This window comes from Colobus angolensis, unplaced genomic scaffold (genome assembly GCF_000951035.1).
Source record: "Colobus angolensis palliatus isolate OR3802 unplaced genomic scaffold, Cang.pa_1.0 Scaffold106, whole genome shotgun sequence".
Lineage (NCBI taxonomy): Eukaryota > Metazoa > Chordata > Mammalia > Primates > Cercopithecidae > Colobus > Colobus angolensis.
Genome location: NW_012111586.1, coordinates 2,341,674 through 2,363,256, shown reverse-complemented (window position 1 = coordinate 2,363,256; position 21,583 = coordinate 2,341,674). Strand labels below are relative to the sequence as shown.

The 21,583-nt window shown below is 46.8% G+C and overlaps 1 protein-coding gene across 8 annotated transcripts in view; it reads left to right on the top strand.

Annotated features, from left to right (window-relative positions):
* The window catches only part of ERI3 (ERI1 exoribonuclease family member 3), a 137,914-nt gene that overhangs the window by 24,581 nt on the left and 91,750 nt on the right, over positions 1–21,583 (top strand). For 7 of the 8 annotated variants that reach the window (XM_011945961.1, XM_011945936.1, XM_011945983.1 and 4 more), the window contains 2 exons: positions 12,105–12,221; positions 18,893–18,952. In XM_011945961.1, the coding sequence (XP_011801351.1) occupies positions 12,105–12,221; positions 18,893–18,952 (177 nt within the window). Of the gene's footprint in view, positions 1–8,808; positions 9,128–12,104; positions 12,222–18,892; positions 18,953–21,583 lie in introns of those variants that run through there. The other variant, XM_011945968.1, reaches the window with a different exon arrangement.

Sequence of the window (21,583 nt, the reverse complement as noted above, 5' to 3'; positions counted from 1 at the left end):
AAGTGAAATCCAAGAGTGTTTAGGTTAAGTCCATAGGCTTCACTTCTCCCTACCTCCTTCCTGCTCTGCTTTTCCTCTCCCCTCTTGATTACATTTCTTTTGTAGACTGATCTCCATTGTTTGACATGAGGAAACTGATATCAGGAGACCCTTTCTCCATCTCTGTGTCTCATTGGGAAAAAGGATCTTGCATCATTTTGATTAAGATGCCATTGGGATGATTATTTTTTATCCTCTTATCCTGGGTGTTCACAATACTTAAAAAACCCCCACAGCCTTACATTTATGTGATGAGTTTTGAGCTCTAGCTGTGAAAATCGGGCCATAACCTGAAAGCCTGAAACAAGAGTGTACCCACGTTGACACCAGCTCCCCCCCCCCAACAAAGGCTGGCAGGTCTGCAGCAGAAAGGTGAACAGGCTGGCACAGGCAGAAAGGCGTTTATATGTATTGATGCTGCTGCCATGGACAAAACCCTGTCAGGTGTTGGGAGAGTCAGAAAGGAGGTAAATCAGAAAGGAGAAATCTGGAGGGAGAGACAAACATCAGGGCAGCTTTTATTTGAATGTAGAGGTACCTTGGGATAGGCTGCTGTTTTGGTCCTGTCCCTGCATGTAGTTGGCCAGTAAAGAGATCTGGAAGGTCAGTGGGCGGCAAAACAGATCTGATACACAAGTGGCTCTACTTCTGTTGTAGTGCTATAGTCACTATCTAGTCCTGGAAGGCCATTCCAGCCAAGGGCTAATCTGAGGGTTCGGTGCTGGCAGAGGCACTTATTTGGAGATGCCGATGTTGCTGAAAGTAAAGGAGTGTTCATACTCTACAGTGGGGGTACAGTTGGGGAGCCTGAAAAGGAAATTTGAATGTGTTTCTGAGTGGAAAAGAAGAAACAGAAATAGATGTTGTAAACCAGAGTTCATGGGAATAGAAAGGAAGTTGTTCCAAGAGGTTAAAAATGTATGTTGGGAAACTGGTACAGATGCAATACTTGAGAGAGATGCTAGTGGGTTGGACTAGGTTGTTGGTTGGTTGGCGATGGTGAAAATGGGGAGAAGTTACATGTTGTAACCCTTAGGTGTGCTGGGAAGGAAACAAGCTTGAGTACCATGTTCTTACGTAGCTCATAACTCTTTTGGATACTAGTGGGCTACTGAGGAGTCAGTGGTACTGAGGTTTCTTAAGGAGTGGCGCATGGAATCTATAGTTGTTGTAAATGGGGTACTCTGAGTAGAAGATCCGTATCAGGGAGAACATAACAGGCAGAGCTGTTATAGTTGAGTTCCTTAGTGGTAATGTGGGTAGTTATTCCTCTAGGACCTATTTGATGCATTGTTTGGCCATTGGCCTACAGGAGGTAGGTAGTGATAGTTAGGTAGATAGGATAATAACTGGCCAGAAAGCTTGGAATCTTGCTCTCTAAAAGTGTGACAAAACAGAGCCAAGATTTGAGATTGCGTTGTCTGGAAATGCAGGAACTGTGTCTGCATTGTTCACAGCACTAGCAGCATTTTAAAGGCCAACTGATCAACTGAACGGGATTGGTAGTTGCAGATGGTGGGTAGGGCTGATGAATGAGATGAAACATGGCATTTTGATCAGGTCTGCTTTCACTGGAAAGGTAATGTGACTGGAGAAACAATGTCGGGGGCAGACCTGAAAGGAAATTCATGGTTTATGGTGTTGAATGTGGTGGCTGGTGAGGATAGCAGGGAGTCCCCAAGCAGGTGCCTTAGGATATACAGGAATTCTGTGATGCAGCTCCAAATTTGTGGTCAGGGTTGGAGAGGCCTTTCTCAGGACCAGAGGCAGTTAGATAGACCAGATAAGCTCCTGGCTTGTGTATGTAATGAGTGGTCTTCTCATAGGAGGGGTATCCAGTCCTGCTTTTTGGTTCATCTGGACAGAGGAAGGTTTTTTTCTGCAGGGCTGAGACAATAGTGTGCTGAGCACTCTGCGGGTAGCTGATGCCCTGGTCTTGACAGTATTCCGAAAGGAAGCAGGCACTGCCATGACAAGAAGACTTTTTGCTAGCTTCCTGACAGAGATGTGCCAGTCTACTCTATGAAGTTCTTGGATGTGACAGGCCTGTTTTTCTACCCTAGCTCTTGGCAGCAAGGTGGATGAAATGTCGGCAATAAGAGCTAGGGATGGTTAGCAGACTTAGAGGGCTTGACTCGGGTGCTTAAAGTGGGCCAAGTAAGGGTTTGCTCTGCGAGGGGAGCTGAGAGCCTTGGGCTCTGATTCTCACTTGGTCAGTACCTCAGCGATAAGGAGTTAGTCACATAGATGTTCTAGACTACACCTTTGCTGTTTAAATTGTGGTCTGAGAACCAGCAGCATCCTTATCACCTGGGAGCTTGTTAGAAATGCAGAATGTCAGGCAGGCCCTACTCCAGAGCTGAAATAGAATCTGCAGTCTGACACCTTCCTTAGGTCATTTGAAGTCTGAGAAACACTGCTGTAGTCTGGACCAGCGGTTCTCAAACTTCAAACTTCAGCAAGCATCAGAGTCACCTGGAGGGCAGTTAAAACCAAGGCTGCTGGCCCCATCCCCAGGGCTTCTGATTCTGAAAGGCTAGGGTGGAGGCCAGAAATTTGCATTTCTAACAAATTTTCAAGTGATGGGACTGTGATTTGACAACAGTTGACCCTCTTAGCTTTCTCATCTGTAAAACTGCTTACAGAGATGTGGGATCATATGGGACAATGTGTGAGAAATGTGTTCAGTGCATTGTGTGGGGGGTATTAGTCTGTGTATTGCTTGCTTACTAGCCAGTGAATTTTAAAAAATCTGTTGTCATGCCAGCACAACTGTTTACCTTCCTGGCTGCTGGCTGTCACTTGTGGGCAGAGAACAGGGAATCTATGAACCACCCCACAGGCATGCAGTATTCTGTGAGGAGATCAGCAGTCCCTGGGGCTATGGATGGGGATTACCGAGTAAGGCCTCCTATAGCCCAGCCACCTTCCCTGGGCTCCTGGTCAAGTGGTCTGACCAGAACTCTCGGTCTGCCTGAGTGGGCCTGGTCCTGTCTTGATCACTTGTTACTCACCGCCATTTCTTCATCCCCCGCTAGTGTATCTTAAGGCAATATTTGGATTGGTTTGAAAAATGGTCTTTGTCTAACTAAGTCTCTAATTCATCTTGTGATCCTGAGCAAGACACATGCCTTTCCTTCACTTCGTTGGGTGACTGATTGAACAGGCTTTGGCTGCATGTGCCCAAGTCTCAGAATGTGGACTCTGGACCTTCAAAGTGAGGGGAGCTGAGGTAGACGCTGTTCTGATGAGAATCAGTAGAGTATAGTGTTTAAAATTAAAAGCATGGACTCTAAAACTGGACTGTCTGGATTTGATTTTTTTTTTTTTTTTTTGAGACGGAGTCTCACTGTCACCCAGGCTGGAGTACAGTGGCTGGATCTCAGCTCACTACAAGCTCCGCCTCCCGGGTTCCTGCCATTCTCCTGCCTCAGCCTCCCGAGTAGCTGGGACTACAGGCGCCGCCACCTCGCCCGGCTAGTTTTTTGTAATTTTTAGTAGAGACGGGGTTTCACCGTGTTAGCCAGGATGGTCTCGAGCTCCTGACCTCGTGATCCACCCATCTCGGCCTCCCAAAGTGCTGGGATTACAGGCTTGAGCCACCGTGCCTGGCTGGATTTGAGTCTTGACTACCTACTGGTAGTATGACCTTGGGCAAGCTACTTGTACTCTTTTATGTCTCAGTTGCCTTATTGGCAAAGTGGGGTTAATAATAGCACCAATCTTACAGGACTGATGGAGGATAAACTGAGTTAAACATATTAAATGCTCAAAACAGTGTTCGATATGTAATGGCTTACAGGTATTAGCTCTTATTTGTAGAATTAGTACTAGTATTATTCTGATCCACAACCTCATTGTAAGCTGTTGGGATACAGCAGGTGACTGGGAGGCAGGCCCTGCTTCTCTGGGAAACACAGAGAGATCAGGCCCTCTTATCAACACAGTGATAGAGCCAGGGTACTATCCAGAGAGATTTTTTGGGCTTGGCACCCTTGTACTTCTAGGCCCTTCCTTAGTGATGCCTCCAGGGGACCTCTCTAGCACATAACCTGAGATTTGTTTAAATTAATTTCATGACAAATGTGTGTATACAGGTAGCTACAAAGAAATCATTTGGTTGTTGGAGCCCTGAAGGGTCGGCTTCCCAGAGGCCACTAATATCTGAAGTTATTTACAATTGAGTATGTAAAAATGTTTGAACTGTGGCTGTTTCTGAGTCATGCACACCTCGGGTGAGGATGTGGTTTCTTTTTTTTTTGAGACGGAGTCTTGCTCTGCCGCCTGGGCTGGAGTGGAGTGCAGTGGCCAGATCTCAGCTCACTGCAAGCTCTGCCTCCCGGGTTTCCGCCATTCTCCTGCCTCAGCCTCCCGAGTAGCTGGGACTACAGGCGCCGCCACCTCGCCCGGCTAGTTTTTTGTAATTTTTAGTAGAGACGGGGTTTCACCGTGTTAGCCAGGATGGTCTCGATCTCCTGACCTCGTGATCTGCCCGTCTCGGCCTCCCAAAGTGCTGGGATTACAGGCTTGAGCCACCGCGCCCGGCCGAGGATGTGGTTTCTAAGACTTGATCTCCTTCATTTATTGGTATTGTGTTGTTTGAAAAATTCAGATTTCCATAAAGGTAAATTATAATTCACTCTGCGCCCATACCTTCCTCGAATAAAGAATAGCAGTGTCTATTTTCAGCTTCTTTTCTATATTTTAATTGCTTTGGGGTCTATGGAGATGGGGAGGGGGGACATGTAGGTGAAAAATCAGGCTTTTAAAGCTCCGATTTTTTACCCTTCCTTGTCCTGAAACTTCGAGCATCAGCTCTCATCTGTCAAAGTGTAAATCAGCAATTAAAACCCAAACAGCCAAATGCCAAAGATGACCTGAAGCACAAAGCAACTGACAAACAAGTCCGGACAAATCGACGGGTAATTTATAAGCTTTGCCCTAAAATCTAATTATTTGGCAATTCGAATTTGCAGCCAGCCAGGGCTTGGCAATAAATTTAACCCGCCATAAATTATTTAGGAGCAGACTGTGGTGTAAATCAAAACCACGAGTGTTTGTTTAAGAAATAAGCTCCTTGTGCATAAAATGTCTTTTTTTTTTTTTCCAAGGGAGAAACTGTTATTGCAAACCGTACCCCATTGCCCAGTGTAGCCCTCACTTCTCCCATCCAACTTCCCCTCTTCCCTGTGGCCGGGAGGCTCCTTGATCCTTGGAGAAAGGGCCCATCTTTGCATGAGACTTTTATCCAAAACTAAATATTTGGGTAGAACCGACATGTTTGTCAGGGACTGCATTTTCTACCTTGTGTTATGTGTTGCTTTTAGATTTTATCAAACCTTTCCATGCAGGGACACACACTTTTTGGAATTTTCTTCCGAGGGTTGAAGGAATAGATGAGTTGTTATGAAGGAAAACCAGTTCCTTCTTCCTAGGTTGAGAGGGGGAAGCCATGAAAAATGATCTGCTCATTCTCTTATTTCAGATAGGACATAGAAACATCAGCTCAGGCAGAGGAGAATCTATGCCTAGGGAAAAAGGGCTAGAATGCTACTCTATTAAACCCTCTGGGCTGGGCGCAGTGGCTCTGGCCTGTAATCCCAGCACTTTGGGAGGCCAAGGTGGACAGATCTCTTGAGGCCAGGAGTTCGAGACTCACCTGGCCAACATGGCAAAACCCCGTCTTTAGTAAAAACACAAAAATTATCTGGGTGTGGTAATCGCAGCTACGTGGGAGGCTGAGGCATGAGAATCACTTGAACCTGGGGGGCGGAGGTTGCAGTGAGCCGAGATCGTGCCACCGTAGTCCAGCCTGAGTGACAGAGCGAAACCGTGTCTCAAAAACAAACAAACAAACAAAAACCAGAATTTATAAACCCTCTGTCCCATTTTTACGAATTCCAACAGTCTAACCTAAGTCCCTTCTACTTAAATCCTTTTGTTGTTGTTCTGTCTTCAAATGTATTTGTATTGCTGCAGACACTGTAGTTGAAGGGAGTTTGAATATCCCGAAAGCAACTTACACATTTATTTCTTGTAATCTACTGATTGTGGGTGTGAAATTTCATTTGAAATGCTGTTGCCATTGTGTCCTCCGTTTATGAAGGAAATCATTGGGGGTTCCTAGCTGAGCAATTAGAGAGCAGCTAGGGGCTGGGCGCGGTGGCTCAAGCCTGTAACCCCAGCACTTTGGAAGGCCGAGGCAGGCAGATCATGAGGTCAGGAGTGTGAGACCAGCCTGGCCAATATGGTGAAACTCTGTCTCTACTAAAAATACAGAAATAGCCAGGTGTGTGGCGGGTGCCTGTAATCCTAGCTAGTCGGGAGGCTGAGGCAGGAGAATTGCTTGAACCTGGGAAGTGTAGGTTGCATTGAGCTGGAGATTGTGCCATTGCACTCCAGCCTGAGTGACAGAGTGAGACTCTGACTCAAAAAAAAAAAAAAAAAAAAAAGCAAGCTAGGTTTGAAATACCTGCTCCAACCCATTTTACAAGGTAGATGAATGCTTGTTTGGTGCTTCTTTTTTATTTCTGTCTTCTCTCCCCTCAACAATATTGAGGGAGACAGTAGGTACAATAGGTTTGGAACCTTGGATATTTGAAAAATCCCAATTCTGAGGCTTTTGTTCTTAGCTGTTAAGTTATGGCCAGTTTTCACCCACCATTGGCAGACAGCCCAGTGCTATAGGTAGTTTGTGAATGGCGTTTCAGTGTTAGCATTGAAAGTCCATGTTGGCCAGGCGTGGTGGCCCACGCTTGTAATCCCAGCACTTTGGGAGGCCGAGGCGGGTGGATCATGAGGTCAGGAAATCGAGACTATCCTGGCTAACATGGTGAAACCCCGTCTCTACTAAATATACAAAAAATTAGCTGGGTGTGGTGGCGGGCGCCTGTAGTCCCAGCTGCTCCGGAGGATGAGGCAGGAGAATGGCGTGAACCCGGGAGGCGGAGCTTGCAGTGAGCCAAGGTCGTGCCACTGCACTCTAGCCTGGGCGACAGAGCGAGACTCCATCTCTTTTTTTTTTTGAGACGGAGTCTCGCTCTGTCGCCCAGGCTGGAGTGCAGTGGCCGGATCTCAGCTCACGGCAAGCTCCGCCTCCCGGGTTTACGCCATTCTCCTGCCTCAGCCTCCCAAGTAGCTGGGACTACAGGCGCCCGCCACTTCGCCCGGCTAGTTTTTTGTATTTTTTAGTAGAGACGGGGTTTCACCGTGTTAGCCAGGATGGTCTCGATCTCCTGACCTCGTGATCCGCCCGTCTCGGCCTCCCAAAGTGCTGGGATTACAGGCTTGAGCCACCGCGCCCGGCCTGAGACTCCATCTCAAAAAAAAAGAAGAGTCCATGTTGCAGGAAACCCTTGGTCCTGATCAACAAGATGGTTGATTACCCTAGGTAAGACTGGGATTTGGTGGTTTGTAGTAGTTGAGGGAGGAAACCACTTAGAGATGAGAGTAGATCTAATAGAAAGTGCTTTGAACTGTTAAATGTCTGGGTTTGAATCCTGGCTGTACCACTGACCATCTTTGACATCTTAGGCAGATCATTTCCCTTCTCTGATTCTGCGGAGAGTTTTGTGTCTTCTGGTACAGCCAGGCCCTTGGCTTGTATCCTCCACTTAGCAGCCCTTTCATATGTTTACCCAACAAAAGTTGAGAGAGTGAAGCCGGTGTGCCAGCATAGGAATTAGGTGCTAGAGATCACACTGAAGGCACATGGTTCCTGCCTTCCCTGTGCCATCTGTGTTACTGCAGCCATGGTGGAGTCTTTTCAGTAGCAAACCTCTAGAACTTTTCTGCCTGGATAGTCCACATTCATTGCTCTTAAAATTTGAGAGCAGACTCTGTTTCTAGGAGATAGTAGACTTGAGTTCTCTACAGGATAACCTTTTAGACTAAGAGAACCAGATCTTTCTTGACCCTTCAGATGTTGAAAGCTGCTAATCCTACTCAGTTTTTAAGTCTCGTTCTCATTTTCCCCTTTAGGAGTTCCAGCTCTGTCCCTCACAAGCAGCGTAAGTGTGAGCAAGTGAATTAACATCTTTGGGCCTTAGTTTATTTGTGAAATAGGGATGACTATGATTCCCACCTCATGAGTTAGGAGGATTAAATGAGATCATTCCTCTTAGCACAGTATCTGCCATGTAGTATACAATAAATGGAATAAAATGATTGCATTTTCCACATGTCTTGGAGAGCACTGGAGGCCAGCTCCTCTCCACCCATTGCCCAGACTTGAGCATCTCAGAGAAAGAAGCCACCTTTCATTGTATTCATCTCTGTGTCTACAGCCAGCCCCTGCCTGGTGAATAGTAGATGCTTAATAGTATTGATTTATGACCTGAAGATGGTGATGGTGATGATGATGTAACCTATCTCCTAGGATTAAGGAAGGTAAAATAAGAAAATGTATGTGAAACTATGCTTTTGTAAATGGAAAAACATAACACCGTGTATGTCCCTCCACTAAGGTATTTATCACGGTGTACTGTTCTTTATTTGTTTGCCTGTCTTTTCTACTCATAGTCCATGCACTTCTCCAAAGTGGAGACTGCATCTTACCTCTAGTCCTGCTCCAGCCCCTGTCTGATAGCCTACACAAAGTAGGCACTCAGGTAGTTTAATTAAATGCAAATGGCATACAAAGGCAAAAAACTGTGAAGCTCTTATTAGGATAGGGAAAGAGGGCTGGTAAATATGACTGGTCCTTCCTTCCTTCCTGGTGCTACTTTTACACAAAACTGTTTCTGAAATAAACCTTCCTAGGGGAGTGACGAAATTGGCTGAGAGAAAAGGTGAGGGTCAGGAATAACAGTTTCATTATCTGAGCAACTGGACATAGTGGCTGGCACTTGGGCACATTGTCACAAATCTTTGTGTTGGGATTAATGCCACTAACTTGTAGCGTTGGGGTTCCATCTCTGATCATTATCAGCTAAAAATCGTCAAAAAGTTTGTCATGCTCCAGGTGCCCTGGCTGCAGAGTTGTGCCAACTTGATGCAGATTGGGGCACCTCTCCCACTACTGGGCTGTTTGGGCCAGTATTTTAAGGTTCTGGAAAGTATGGAAGTACTGGCTGGGCAACATGGGAAGGTAAGAAGTGCCTCAGTGAGGTCCTTGCTGCTGTAACTTCTCAGAGGGTCTTTTCTCAGAAGCTTCTCTTTTGCATCCTCAGTGGCTCAAGTGAATATGCCATTGTGCAGGCTCATTGTCACAACAGCTCCTCATGTTGTGGAGAAAGGGCCCCTGCAAAGTCACGTTTTGAGACTGGCCCTTGAAACCACCTCTTCTTGGTCTTGGGAAGAAGGCTTGGCTGATGAGCTAGCATTATCAGAGATATGTTTATAATAGGCTAAATTTGATGTGTCCTGGGCCTTGGGTCTAGGCACCCTGGGAATTTCAGGGACCTACCCTCTTCCTTTTTTTTTTTTCTTTTTTTTCCATGGATGCGAGTCTGGCTTGTTCTTCCTCTCCGGGAGCATGGCACTGAGTCTCAGCACTTAGTTGGCCCCATTTCCCTCTGGGTAAGGAAGCGAACATCAGGAAAGTCTGAATATTGAGCTGCTTTATTTGCTGTTATTTGCTACAATGGGGAAACCCAAAGGCCAAGTTTCCAGAGAGTCTGCTGGGGATGCTGACTTGGTGCTGGTCAGAGTGGAAGCTGAAACACGTAGTATTTTATAATAAATACTAATGAAATCCTAGATCCATAATAGCATTTCGGATATCTAAAACAAACCATGTGCTTGTAAAAAAGTGGAAAGAGATCAACTTTAAGCCATAAATTCTTGGTAATAGAGGGTTTTTTTCTATTTATGTTTGATAGATATTTTTATTTCCAGAGGAATGTCAACTCCTAATTTCATAATGTATCATGGGCTTAAGAAAATTGAATTTAATAAAAAGCCAAAGATGAATGGCATCCTTAAAGGTCCCAACACTTGTCTTTATTAGCAGGACAAACTGTAGGTCTCCAAACACTGCTGCTCTCCAAATGAAAGTTTAAATGAAAAGTACAGTTGTGTCACAGGTTAAATTTCATTGTGGGCCCAGCTAACATTGTTAGTGAGGAGCTGGCTGTATTTGTTTCCTTAGACACCAGGGCAGCCAAACTCACCAGGCTATAGAGCTCTTTCTGTTGAGGAAGTGTTTCTTCTACTTAGGGGGAGAGGAAGGGCACATCAGAAAAATCAGGAGTCAGATGAGCCTGACTCATGGGCCACACCTCAGAGTTGGCTCTTGGAAATCCTGGTTACCTGATTTTTTGCAGGGGGACCAATGTGTATTTTTTTGGTGTGTGTTCAATTTTGTTATTCAGTTCCAAACCCCCGTTTACTCTGTATGTAATGCTTCATGGGGAACAGAAGGTCCAGGGAATTGGGAAATGAGTGTTCCCCTCTCTTCACCTTGAGAGGAGAGGTATCACCTGGTCTAAGCAGCAGCCTGGGCCTCCCTTCTCTCCCCTCTGCCTCAGTCTTGCAGCCGTTTTGCCCTTTCTGTCTCTGGGAGTAAGATCCTGTCAGCTTCCCCATCTTTGGAGATCAGCCCACCAAGACAAGGCAACCAGAATCTTTGAATCTCTCTAGCATGAAATCTGACTGACTTGATTTGGTTTTCGGTCCTGCTGTTATGTGTTGGATTGAAATAGATGCTTTAAAATCAAGCCCAATATTAGTGGGTAGGTTTTGCGGGGAGGATACCTGACTTTCCTGGGACATCAAGGAGATTGACCATTTCTCCTTGTGTTTTCCCAGCCATTCATTTCCTAAGTGCAGTCAGGTGTCATCTGTTTCGTGTTGCTGCTCCAGGCTGTCTCTGGAGAGAATCAGTTTACCTCGATTTTAATGATACTGGAAAGGTCTTCTCCAGAATGAAGGACCCGGGGAAGGGGTGCTGCCGGAGCTATTGGGGCCACTGAATGGGCAGAGCCCCCTTTCTTTCTCTCTGCCGTGGAGGCCCTTTCCACATGCTAATTTTTCTCAGAGAATTTTGCTTTTATTTTTTTTTTTTATTATTTCCTATTTGTCTCTTCCAGATGTTTTCAGGGCAGTTTTTTTTGTGTGTGTTGTAAACTAATTCCATTCATGTTTTAAAAATTTATGAAAGCGCTAATAAAAATGTCAAAGTGGTAAAAATGTTAGCTTTTCCTCTGCTTTGATTAAATTTTGCAAACTGTTTTTGAATATTAAAAAGCAATAATTTTTTTTATTCTCTCTCCTTGCTTTCCCTCTTCTCTCTGGTACGCATGTGCTCTCTCCTGCCCTCTCCCCCCTCTGGTGCGTTCCTCCCTTCCCAGGAGCGATGTATGAGGCGTGCTGCACAGCCAGCGTTCTGCAAGCCTGTTTGCACACCAGGACCTTGGTGCTGTGCATCTCTATTAAATAGCGGAGACAAATTAATCTTAGAGACTCCAAACAAATTGTCACTCCTCCTCCTTCTCTTCCATTATGTTTCAGTGGACTGGGAAGGGCTGGCTAAGCAATTGGGCTGGCGGTGTAGGGGGAGTGTGTACTGCCTGAAAGAAAGGTGGGAGGCGCTAGCTCCTATTACTGTTACTCACTTTTCTCCTCCTCTTTGGGATCCCCTTTGGCTTTTTTATCTTTTTTAAAAATTAAGAACTAATGAAGAAACTTACCAGCTTGGTTCAAACTTCATACAAGGAAATCTACGCATTGGTTTGATGGCTGGTTGTCTATATGGCAGGAGATCAGACCCATTTCAGGACAGGGACCTGGGCAAGAGAAAGAAGGGGGTATTCTTAGGGGCTCGAGTTAGCAAACCTCTGCTAGAGAACCAGTTGGAGAAACTGGGGCAGATGGCACCACTGTCTTCCTTCCCTTTTCCAGAAACAATGGGGTTGAGGGCTGTGTCCAGTCCCTGGAACTTATGAGGATATTGGCAGTGGGAGGGTTTGGATTGTAACTGCTGGTGCCGTCTCACTCAATTTTGGGTTTGGCCTGGCAGGAGCTAATGAACCCAAAACACTCATTTTTTGTTGACTTGGAGCTACTGTTGAAAACGGTTGATTACAATAACTTATTTTTCCTTTTCTGTATCTTTGGCACTCCAGGAAATCATCGAGTTCCCCATCCTGAAGCTAAATGGCCGGACCATGGAGATTGAGTCTACCTTTCACATGTATGTCCAGCCTGTAGTCCATCCACAGCTTACCCCATTCTGTACAGAGGTAAGAGCCCTAGAAGTGGGCAGCAAGGGCTGCTGGGAGGGGAATTTTGGAATCCTTGGTACTCTATATAGGCCACTTAGAGAAAGCATAGGGATTATCAGTGCTTAAGGCAAGTGCACACTGGACCTAGCAGTTAGGTTTTATAAAGTCTGATGCTCCACGCAGGTCACTGTTGTTACTGGGGACCCAGGGAGAGCACTGGCTTAGTCTACCCCTGCTTCCCCAGCATCCCTTCCTGGTGACCGGCACTTGGAGACCAGGAGCAGAATGGCACTTCTGGGGTTCAAGTTCTTTCCAGTTCAGTTTCCCTTAGGGCCCCTGTGCAAGAGGTAAATATTTCAGCCACTTGGAAGGCAGGGTTATGTTCAGGCCTTCTTAGCTTTCTGGCATTGTTACTCTGTCCTCCTGTAAAGTGGCCCTGCGTGAAGCATAGGTTGTTTGTCGGAGGTACGTTCTGTCACCGAGGGAAGAGAAGAGTGGTCTGAGTGAAGCATGAAGCCTGACTGGCCAAGGCTGAAATCTCCTTATCCTAGGCGGGTACTGTACTTGGCCTCCTTGTCAACAGGTAGGTATTGATCCCATTTTACAGGTTGTGAAACTGGGCCTAACTGAGATTTTGATGCTTGCTGTAGGCTCAAAAGAGCCATTGGCAGAGGGGAGGAGCCCCTGCAAGTTCTAACTCCCAGAACTGTGTGAAGCCTTCTGTGGCTACTTTTCCCTGTGACATGTCATGTAATGCACTCAGTGGTGGCCAACAGGCTTTGGTGCAATCGGGTTAAGAATGTGTGGTAGCAGGGATGATGAGAATCTTTCAAGAGTCTGGGGCTGAGGTACATTAGAGACTTTGTGCCTTCATTTAGACACCTATCTGCTACATGTGAATGAAATAGGTGGAAAGGGGTTCTTGAGTTATCCCAAAAAATCTCCTTGGTGAGAAAGCTGGGAACAAGCCTGTCTGACCCTGGTAGGCCCTGAGGCTGACTTAGCCCAGATATGAGGCCTTGAAATTGCTCTGAATTCGATGCCAGTGTTTGCCATCTGACCCAGGTGGGGCTTTTGCTGCAGGCATCCATCTGCCAAGGTGCATAGCCTCTTAAGCCTTTCGTTACTCCAACTAATGATGTTACATTCTGGTTCTCTCCTCTACTGGGTTTTCCCCTTTCCCCGAATTTACCTATACCACCAGGGGGCGCTAATCTGACTTTTCTGCCCCATTTGAAAAATCATTTTAATGATGATGAAAATCCCGTTGCTTATGGGAAGGGAAGGAAAGACTTCCTTTAAGCCAGCCAGTTCCCTGATCCCTCCACTGGCCTGAAAGGCTAATGTCCTCTTGTCCTTATATAGATAAGCAGGCCCAAATTTTGGTAAGTTTGCTACCTGTTTAGGAATGGAACAGAATTCTGCTGGAGCTGGACCCTGGGCAGGAGTGGATGCTTGAGAGTATAGGAAGAAGAGGGACTTCTTTTAGAGTGAGGCTGCTGCTGCTACTTTTTGTGGGGATGGGAGGAGGGATTGTGAGGCTATGATGAATAGTTTTTTCTTTCTAGAAAGCGTCACCCAAGGACGCACGTACGTAATTTGGAGGGGAGTAGGAGTGGTGGTTGGGATCCTTATTATGAAGCCTGTTCTAAAAGTGAAAATGTGGTTGTTCTGTAGGCACCGGGTCTGCCATTTTGTCTCAGGTTTCCAGAGCTCAAAACTCGCCATGATCTTGTCCATCCTTTTTTGACCAGCCTCATATCTCTCTGCTTCGTCTCCCACCTAGCTCCCCTCACCCAGAGGTTGCCCTCTTACAGTCTGTCTTTTCACATGATGGTCCTTCTGCCTGCACAGAGTTCCCACTCTCCCCGCCAACTCCTGCTTGACCTCCAGGACTCTTCTTAGGGTCACCTTCCCTGACCCTCAGATTGAGTTGTGCTTATTCCAACATAGAACTGATCAGATACTTTATACTATAATTATTTATCTGTTTCTTCACTAGACTATAAGTTCTTTGAGGGAAGAAACTAGACCTGATCCGTCTTCATACCGTCATTAGGGTCTGCTACCAAGTAGACACTTGATAGGTGTCCCTTGAATGAATATTGTCAAGGAGTTATTTTCTGTCTCTCCCAAAAACAACTGTACTGCTAACTTGTTATTTTGAGTAAGTGAAGTCTTATTTGGAAAACCTCAGATCACACAGATTTTGCCCTGTCTCCATACCAGATGGAATTGTATCTCCAAGAGGCATAGACACAGGATGGGGGCTGTCATTCTGAGACCTCATCCAATCTGGCAGTTGGTGCCTTTTGGGGGAGGGATGGAGGTCATTCCAACCAGAGGAAATCTCTCATTAGTAAGTGTGAGGAACAACCCCAAACCTCCAGATTATACTTAAGTAGTTCCTCTGGCAGGATTTTCTCTCTTGTGCACAAGAAGTTCTTAACCCCAGCATGTGTGTGTGTGTGTGTGTGTGTGCGCGTGCGTGCACATGCATATGACACGTGCACACACATGGGCACATGCTTGTGTGGGGAGAGAAGCAGACTTAGTGCTGGACAGTAGGAAGAAGGATTCCACTTTGAACAAGTCTGGCACACACAGAGAGACTCTTACTTTTATTGCTTTATATTAGGAATGTGTTAGTACCCTTCTTGAGGTCCCTTCTTAGTTTCAGTTGAGAGTCGGCCTGGAGACATAGTTCTGACAGAGATAGGATGGGATGTGTTTCATTCCTTCCCGAGCCCTTTCCCTGTGACCTCTGGAATCTGCTCCAGCTCATCAAGTCTCTGTCTCTAGCAGCTGGGCTGCTGCACAGTCCCTAACCATGTCTTCTTTTTGTTGTTATCATGAAAAAAACTAGAGAAATACTCATTTTGCTAAATGCCAGTAAAGGGCTTTGTCTTGCACCTGTACTTATAAAGGGTGAGATTTATTGGTCTCTTTGTCTGAGGAGAAAGAGTGGGTCTGATTATCAGATTGCACACCAGAGACAAGTGCTTATATAATCAACAAACTGTCTTGGTGTCAGAATACGATTGTGTTGGAGATAAACTGTGAAAGGAGAAAGTGCTGGATGCTGACATGCTATTGGCACTGAGTTTCCTGGGCTGCTTCCTGTAGTTGCTAGTGTTTATGATGAAGCCAGCTCATTCCTGGACAAAGCCCTTGTGAGGGTAGGGGATCTCAGTAACCAGCCATGTTATCAGTCAGGGTCAAAAGCCCCTTGCCTTGTGATTTCTGAGTCTGGAGAAGTGGGAGTTAATCTGTAATCCCTCAGTGAAAGGAGCCACAGAGCACACATTAATTCTTCCTCTCACCTCTCCTGCTTTAAGTGGCTAAGGTCTCTGAGCTCTGTTTAGCCTGTGAATCCTGGTTCTCAGCTTAATAATACTTGGCTTTGCTCTAGTACCTTCCGTTGTGAGGAGTGAAAGCTTTTTACAAACATGTATTAACCCAAATGGGACTGGGCTTAAACTGTGACATGAAGGATTTAAGTTAGGCCTAAGGTAGAACTTCCCAGTATTAATTTGACAGAATTGTCTCGTTACCTCATAGCATCCTGTATAAGCCTTACTGGTGTCTTATCAGGTAGAGGAACTAATTTTTACTAAAAAAAAAAAAAAAAGAGATGGGGTCTCTCTATGTTGCCTAGGCTGGTCTCAAATTCATGGGCTCAAGCAGTCCTCCTGCCTTAGCCTCCCAAAGGGCTGGGATTGCCCGCCGAGCCACCACGCCCAGCCCAGAACTAACTTTAATTTCATCCCTTCTTTGTCCAGTGCCTTGGCAGAGCTGATACGGGCTGGTCCATCCTTGGAGGGATTAATACAGGGGCCTGAGGCCTTCCCTGAGAAGGCTTTGTCTAGCTGAGCCAACTGCTCAACCCCTGTGTCTCTGGGGGCTAAATGCAAATCCTTGAGGAACTCAGCTGTGAGCCATGCTTTTCTGGGCCACAAATGAAAATGGCTGTTGTCTGGGAAGCATAGCGAGAGAAGGAGCTTACCTCACTAGGCTCTTCCCAGGCTGATGATTCTAGGATCACTGAGCACTAGAGTGGAGTTTGTGAAAGCCTCATGATGCTGGAGCTCCATTTCCCCAGCTCCTGGTGGGAGAGTTGGGCTTAGTCTGCAGTGAGGCATCCTGCAGCAGAACCCCGGAGCAGCACTCTGGTTTTCCATTTTGGTGTAGTGATTTTCTTTTCTTTTTTTTTTTTTTTTTTTTTTTTTTTTTGAGATGGAGTCTCGCTCTGTCGCCCAGGCTGGAGTGCGGTGGCTGGATCTCGGCTCACTGCAAGCTCCGCCTCCCGGGTTTATGCCATTCTCCTGCCTCAGCCTCCCGAGTAGCTGGGACTACAGGCACCTGCCACCTCGCCCGGCTAGTTTTTTTGTATTTTTTAGTAGAGACGGGGTTTCACCGTGTTAGCCAGCATGGTCTCGATCTCCTGACCTCGTGATCCGTCCGCCTCAGCCTCCCAAAGTGCTGAGATTACAGGCTTGAGCCACCGCGCCCGGCGGTGTAGTGATTTTCTTGCCCCACATCAGTGATTTTCCTGGGGCCCAGGGCAGGGGCTTATGGGGTACACAGGTGCTGACCTAAGCCTTATCTCCAGGGAGGGAGGGCTCTTGGCAAGGGTGCATTGCTTTCCAGTGTGAGTGAGACTTTCTTGAAGCCCTTGGCATTCAGCTCATTTGAGAGACTCGGTGGGAGCCAAGAGAAGAAGTGGACCTTACCTTGCCCCCTGAAACTCAGACCAGACACAAGACTAACATTTGGACCCTGGAGCTTCCTAAGAAATGAGAGTGACTATGGTCCGCCTTTTCCAGGATGTTCCTGATCTTGAGCCTCAGCTCTAGGCTTGAAGGTGTGTCTAAGCCCTAGGCTTAACAGGCGAGAAGCTGGACCAGAACGGGCAGCGGTGGGCCTGTGGGTGTCTGTCACTAATCTGGGGTTGGTAATAAGCCTCCTCCTGACTCTCTTTGGCCCCTTCATAACTGAGGCAAAACAGGGTATCTGCTTACTCAGTTTGTGGCTCTGGAAGGTGTACAGGCTCTGGGTACTAGTTGGGGCTGGGCGTAGGAGGGGCTGCGGAGAATGCGTATTCCGTGAGGGCAGAGTTTTTACATTTTTCTTCACTGCCGGATCCCTAGTTCCTGTAATATGGCCCAGCCCGCAGCAGACTTTCTATGAATAGTTATTGACTAAATAAAAGGAGGAGTCCTTTGTACTCCAAGATTATTGAAGCTGCTGACCTAGGGCACTTCCCCACCCCCAGCCCCCCAGCCCTTAGTGGACCATCTTTTCTTCTCTTTGACTCAGGCCCTCCCTCTGCTGGGCAGTTCTTTGGTCTTCCAAGCAAGGAAAGGGTGTGGAGGTGCCAGCTGGGTGGGCATGCTGTGGGTTAAAGCTTTGCGAAGCAACAGTGTAGTTAATCTTTCTAATTTATTTTCCTTTTAGACCATGGGAAGTCTGTAGGCAGCAGCTGTTACCCAATTAAAATACAGATTAATATAAAAACAGTTTCTGGAATATAAAATAGAGTGGCTGTGTCCTTACACTTCCTTAAAATACCACCTAATAATGACTTGATGAACTACAGAAACCCACCTAGAGGAGCTCAGCGTTTTTAAAATGAAAATTTCTCCCTAAAAGGTGTATATTACCATTCCATGTAAGTCACCATGAGAAAATAACCTTCCCACTTAGAGCCAGCGATTTCTGTGCGTTGGGTATTTGGTATTCATTAAGTATAATTATAGTTTAATTGCAGTTTAATCTCCCCCCCAACACACTTTAAAAAAAAGAAGTTTCCAAGCAAGTCTGAGATACTGCTCTTCCTGAAAGTAGCCGGGGACATGCCGGGGGTGGTGGTTTCCAGTTGGTGTCCAGGACATGGGGACCTTATGCCCTCAGGTCCTTGTAGGCAATCTACCCTCAGTCTGTGCCTGAGGGATATTTTTACTTTAAACCAAACCACAACAAAGCAAAACAACAAGCTTGTTTGAACCCAGGCATGACCTAGGTGGAGCATAGGCCTGAGTCAGAAATTCTCTAGGTCGTAGTCTGAACATTAGACCTTGTTGTCTTAGTTTCCCCATCAGGTAAAGGTGACTCTGTCTCTTGCTTGGCTAGTTCATATCGATGACCCACGTGTGCAGGGTGAAGGATAGGAGCCTGTGGGACTTCATAGATGTTAGGGAAGGTGTTAGGAGAGTGTGGCAGGGGGCAGTGCTGGATATCGAGGCTCAGAGAAGGGGTGGACTTGAAGCCAAGTGTGCCTGTCCTGTATGAGAACTCTCCAAGTTTTACAGGAACTTCTGTGAAGCTAGGAGCTGAATTTACTTGAGACTGTAATTGTGGGAAGTTATTGAGCCTATTGAATACAGAAGACATGTAACATCAATTTGTTTGCAAGCTGAAAGCTGAAATAGGTGTGAGAACATGCCTTGTGGTCAGTGTGTGTATGTGTACACCCATCTCAGGGCAGGATTTTATGGGAGAAGCTCACGTTGTGTCCTGGGTCCTGGGTCTTTATTCCCAAGTCTTCTAGTTGGGCTCTGAACCTAAAGCAGTGCCAGATCAGAGCCCTTTACAGCAGAAGGAGAAAAACAGAAAGGAAAGGGTTCTGTTCAACCTTGAGTCCCTTCGCCCTGGTTATCTACCCATCAGTTATTTCGCTTTCCTTTCAGCTCACCGGGATTATTCAAGCCATGGTGGATGGTCAGCCAAGCCTGCAGCAAGTGCTGGAGGTAGGTTGAGTGACCTTTAATTCCTGACCTCTGACCCCTTCCTGCTGCCTTTCTCTCCCTCCCCTCCTGAGAATGTAGCTGTGTAATTTGACTATGATTATGGCTTGATTAGAATAACATTTGCTGTCACGTCAGTGACATGCTGTTGAGAGTATTGAACCATTGATCTGTCATCTCCAGCTGTTCCCGTCAGGGTTTCTGACAAGATGTCCCAGTGCTGCCAGGAGTTGGGCAGAGGGGCCCCCACCCCTTCCTGGCCTATGGCCCTGTGCTGACTGGCTTCGGGGTAACCTGTGCTGGGTGTGCTGGGGAGTAGGGGAACTGAGCTTGGTACTGTGGGACTAGCCCCGGGGACTGGAGGTGTTTTTGTTTAGCTTTAGTGTTGGCTTCTTGTGGCATGTGAGCACTTCATTAACTCACCCAGAACTCCCCATCGATGGCTTTTGTTTGCTGAGAGCTCCTTCAGGAGCTGTGGCTGGGCCGCCTGCCCCACTGCAGCTTGCCGCTGGATGCTTTGTGCCTGTCGGGTGCAGAGGCTGCACTGGGTAATGATTCCTAATCAGAATAATTACAACAATTGCCTATGTGAGGGAAATCAAATTAAAGACTTTAAAACCCTTGGCAGAAACCACACTTCCAGGATGTTCTCCTCGGGGAGCTAGAAAAGGTTAAGATGCTGTTTCTTGCGCTGTAGCCCGAGGGAATAAGGAAGGGCAGTGCTTGGTCTTAGCTTGTCTCCCACCCTCCTCTGGCCTGGAGGTTTTCACAAGGGGAGAAGGTCCCCCTTCCATGTCTTTCTCTATGGGCGGCGGCGGCGGGGGGAGAAGAGAAAAAGCCTGTGGATCTCATTAGGTGCTTTATTTATTTTTTAAGACCAATAAAGCCAAAGCTCAGACCTTAATCAAAGCGTAGGAGAAAGCAGAATATCTGCAGAAATAGCAGGGCACATCTACACTGGAGGTGTGCAGCGTAGAGGAAGTAGTGTAGTGGCAGGGAGCAGGGCAAGATATCTTTTTTTTAGCCAGGAAATCCTGTCCCATGCAGGAGAGAGATGCAGATTGAATTTCGTGGGGTCCCCCCAAGGATGGAACCAGGGTCAGAGAGGCAAGTTTAGGTTCACCTCAGTGGCAGAGGGTATTTCCTGTCCCTGGGAGTATGGGAACCCAGGCTGTGACCTGTCTGGTTGGGGGTCAGAGTTTGGGCACCTGTAGTAGATTGGGAGAAGATAAGATGAGCTCTGAGATGCTTCCCAGCCACATTGACCATCTTTTTTTGAAGAGATTCATTCCTATGACCAAGGGAGCTCCTTAGCATGGACTGTTCCCCATTAAAACAGACTCAAGGAGACAGAGGGAACTCATTCTTTCCTCTGTCCCAGCCACCATCCCCTGCCAGGGCCTGGCTCCTGAGGGATGCCAGAAGACAGGTACCTTTTTCCTGGAACATCTGTAGCTGGGATCCTGGAGGAAGATACTTGCTCTGGGCCAGCACCAAACCAGGACTGTTGAGGTTATGGATTTTTTTTCTCAGTGGCCCCAGTCAAGGAGAGATATGATCTTGAGGAGGCAACCCCCTGCTAACCCTAGGCCAGCCCTGGAGCAGGGTGCTCAAAGTCTCACCCAGGAAGCTACTTTCTACTACTACATGCTTTGTGGGTAAGGAGGGAAAATTCTTGGTATCAGCTTGAAGAGAGTTTCTGGCCGGACTCTGCTTCATCTCATTAGTCCTGAGATGTTTATAGCGATAAAGAGTTCATTTCTTGTCCGAACCAAGGCCCTTAGCAGGCAGCCAGCTAGAGATTTGTTTACCTGACTCGTGGTAAAAGGTGCTCACTAAATAGCTGCTGTGCAAGCGAATGGCCTGGATCCTAAGCTTCCAGGGACCCCAGTGAGTGTTGAGTGCTTCCTGTGATAAGGGCCCAGTTTTGCTGAGTATGGCCTCCTGTTGTGTCTTGCTCTGTCTTTCACTGTGCAGGAGTTGGGGCATCGGGGAGCCCCTCTATTATGTGGGGCACTTAACTTGGGGATATAAAACAGTGAGCTTGGGGGAGGTTATGCTGATTTAGGGAGCCCTAGTTTCACCTTACCTCTTTTCTTAGGTGACCCTGGGGAAAGGATTCATGCACGTGTGTGTATATGTGTGTGTGCGTGTGTGTGTGTGTGTGTGTGCACACGCACATGCCTGTACATGCAAGGAGTTGGGCCAGAGTAACTGAGGAGACAGATCATTCAGCAGTAGAGGATCCAGAATTTATCTTTTGGGAAGATTCTTTGGCTGAGGAGGATTCTGTGATGTACAGACTGTAAAGAGCATTTATAGAGACCACATGGTCTGCATAGTCTGGCACCGGGGAGCAACTCTGACATTCTGGTTGGTAGGGCTGCTATAGCCGCGGAACTAGGTAGGATCCTTGGCCTTAGTCAAGGATGACTTTAGCATGGGCCAGGCCTCTGGCATCACAGAGGTCTATCCAGGGAGCCAGCCTATACCTGCTAGAAGTAATCCTACTTAAGATACTTAAAGATATCCATGGACTCTCAATTTGCTGCTGAGCACACGAGGCCCTTTACAGTCTGGCCTAACTTAGTCCTCCAGCCTCTGTCCTTTCTTTCTATATACTGTGGACTTCAG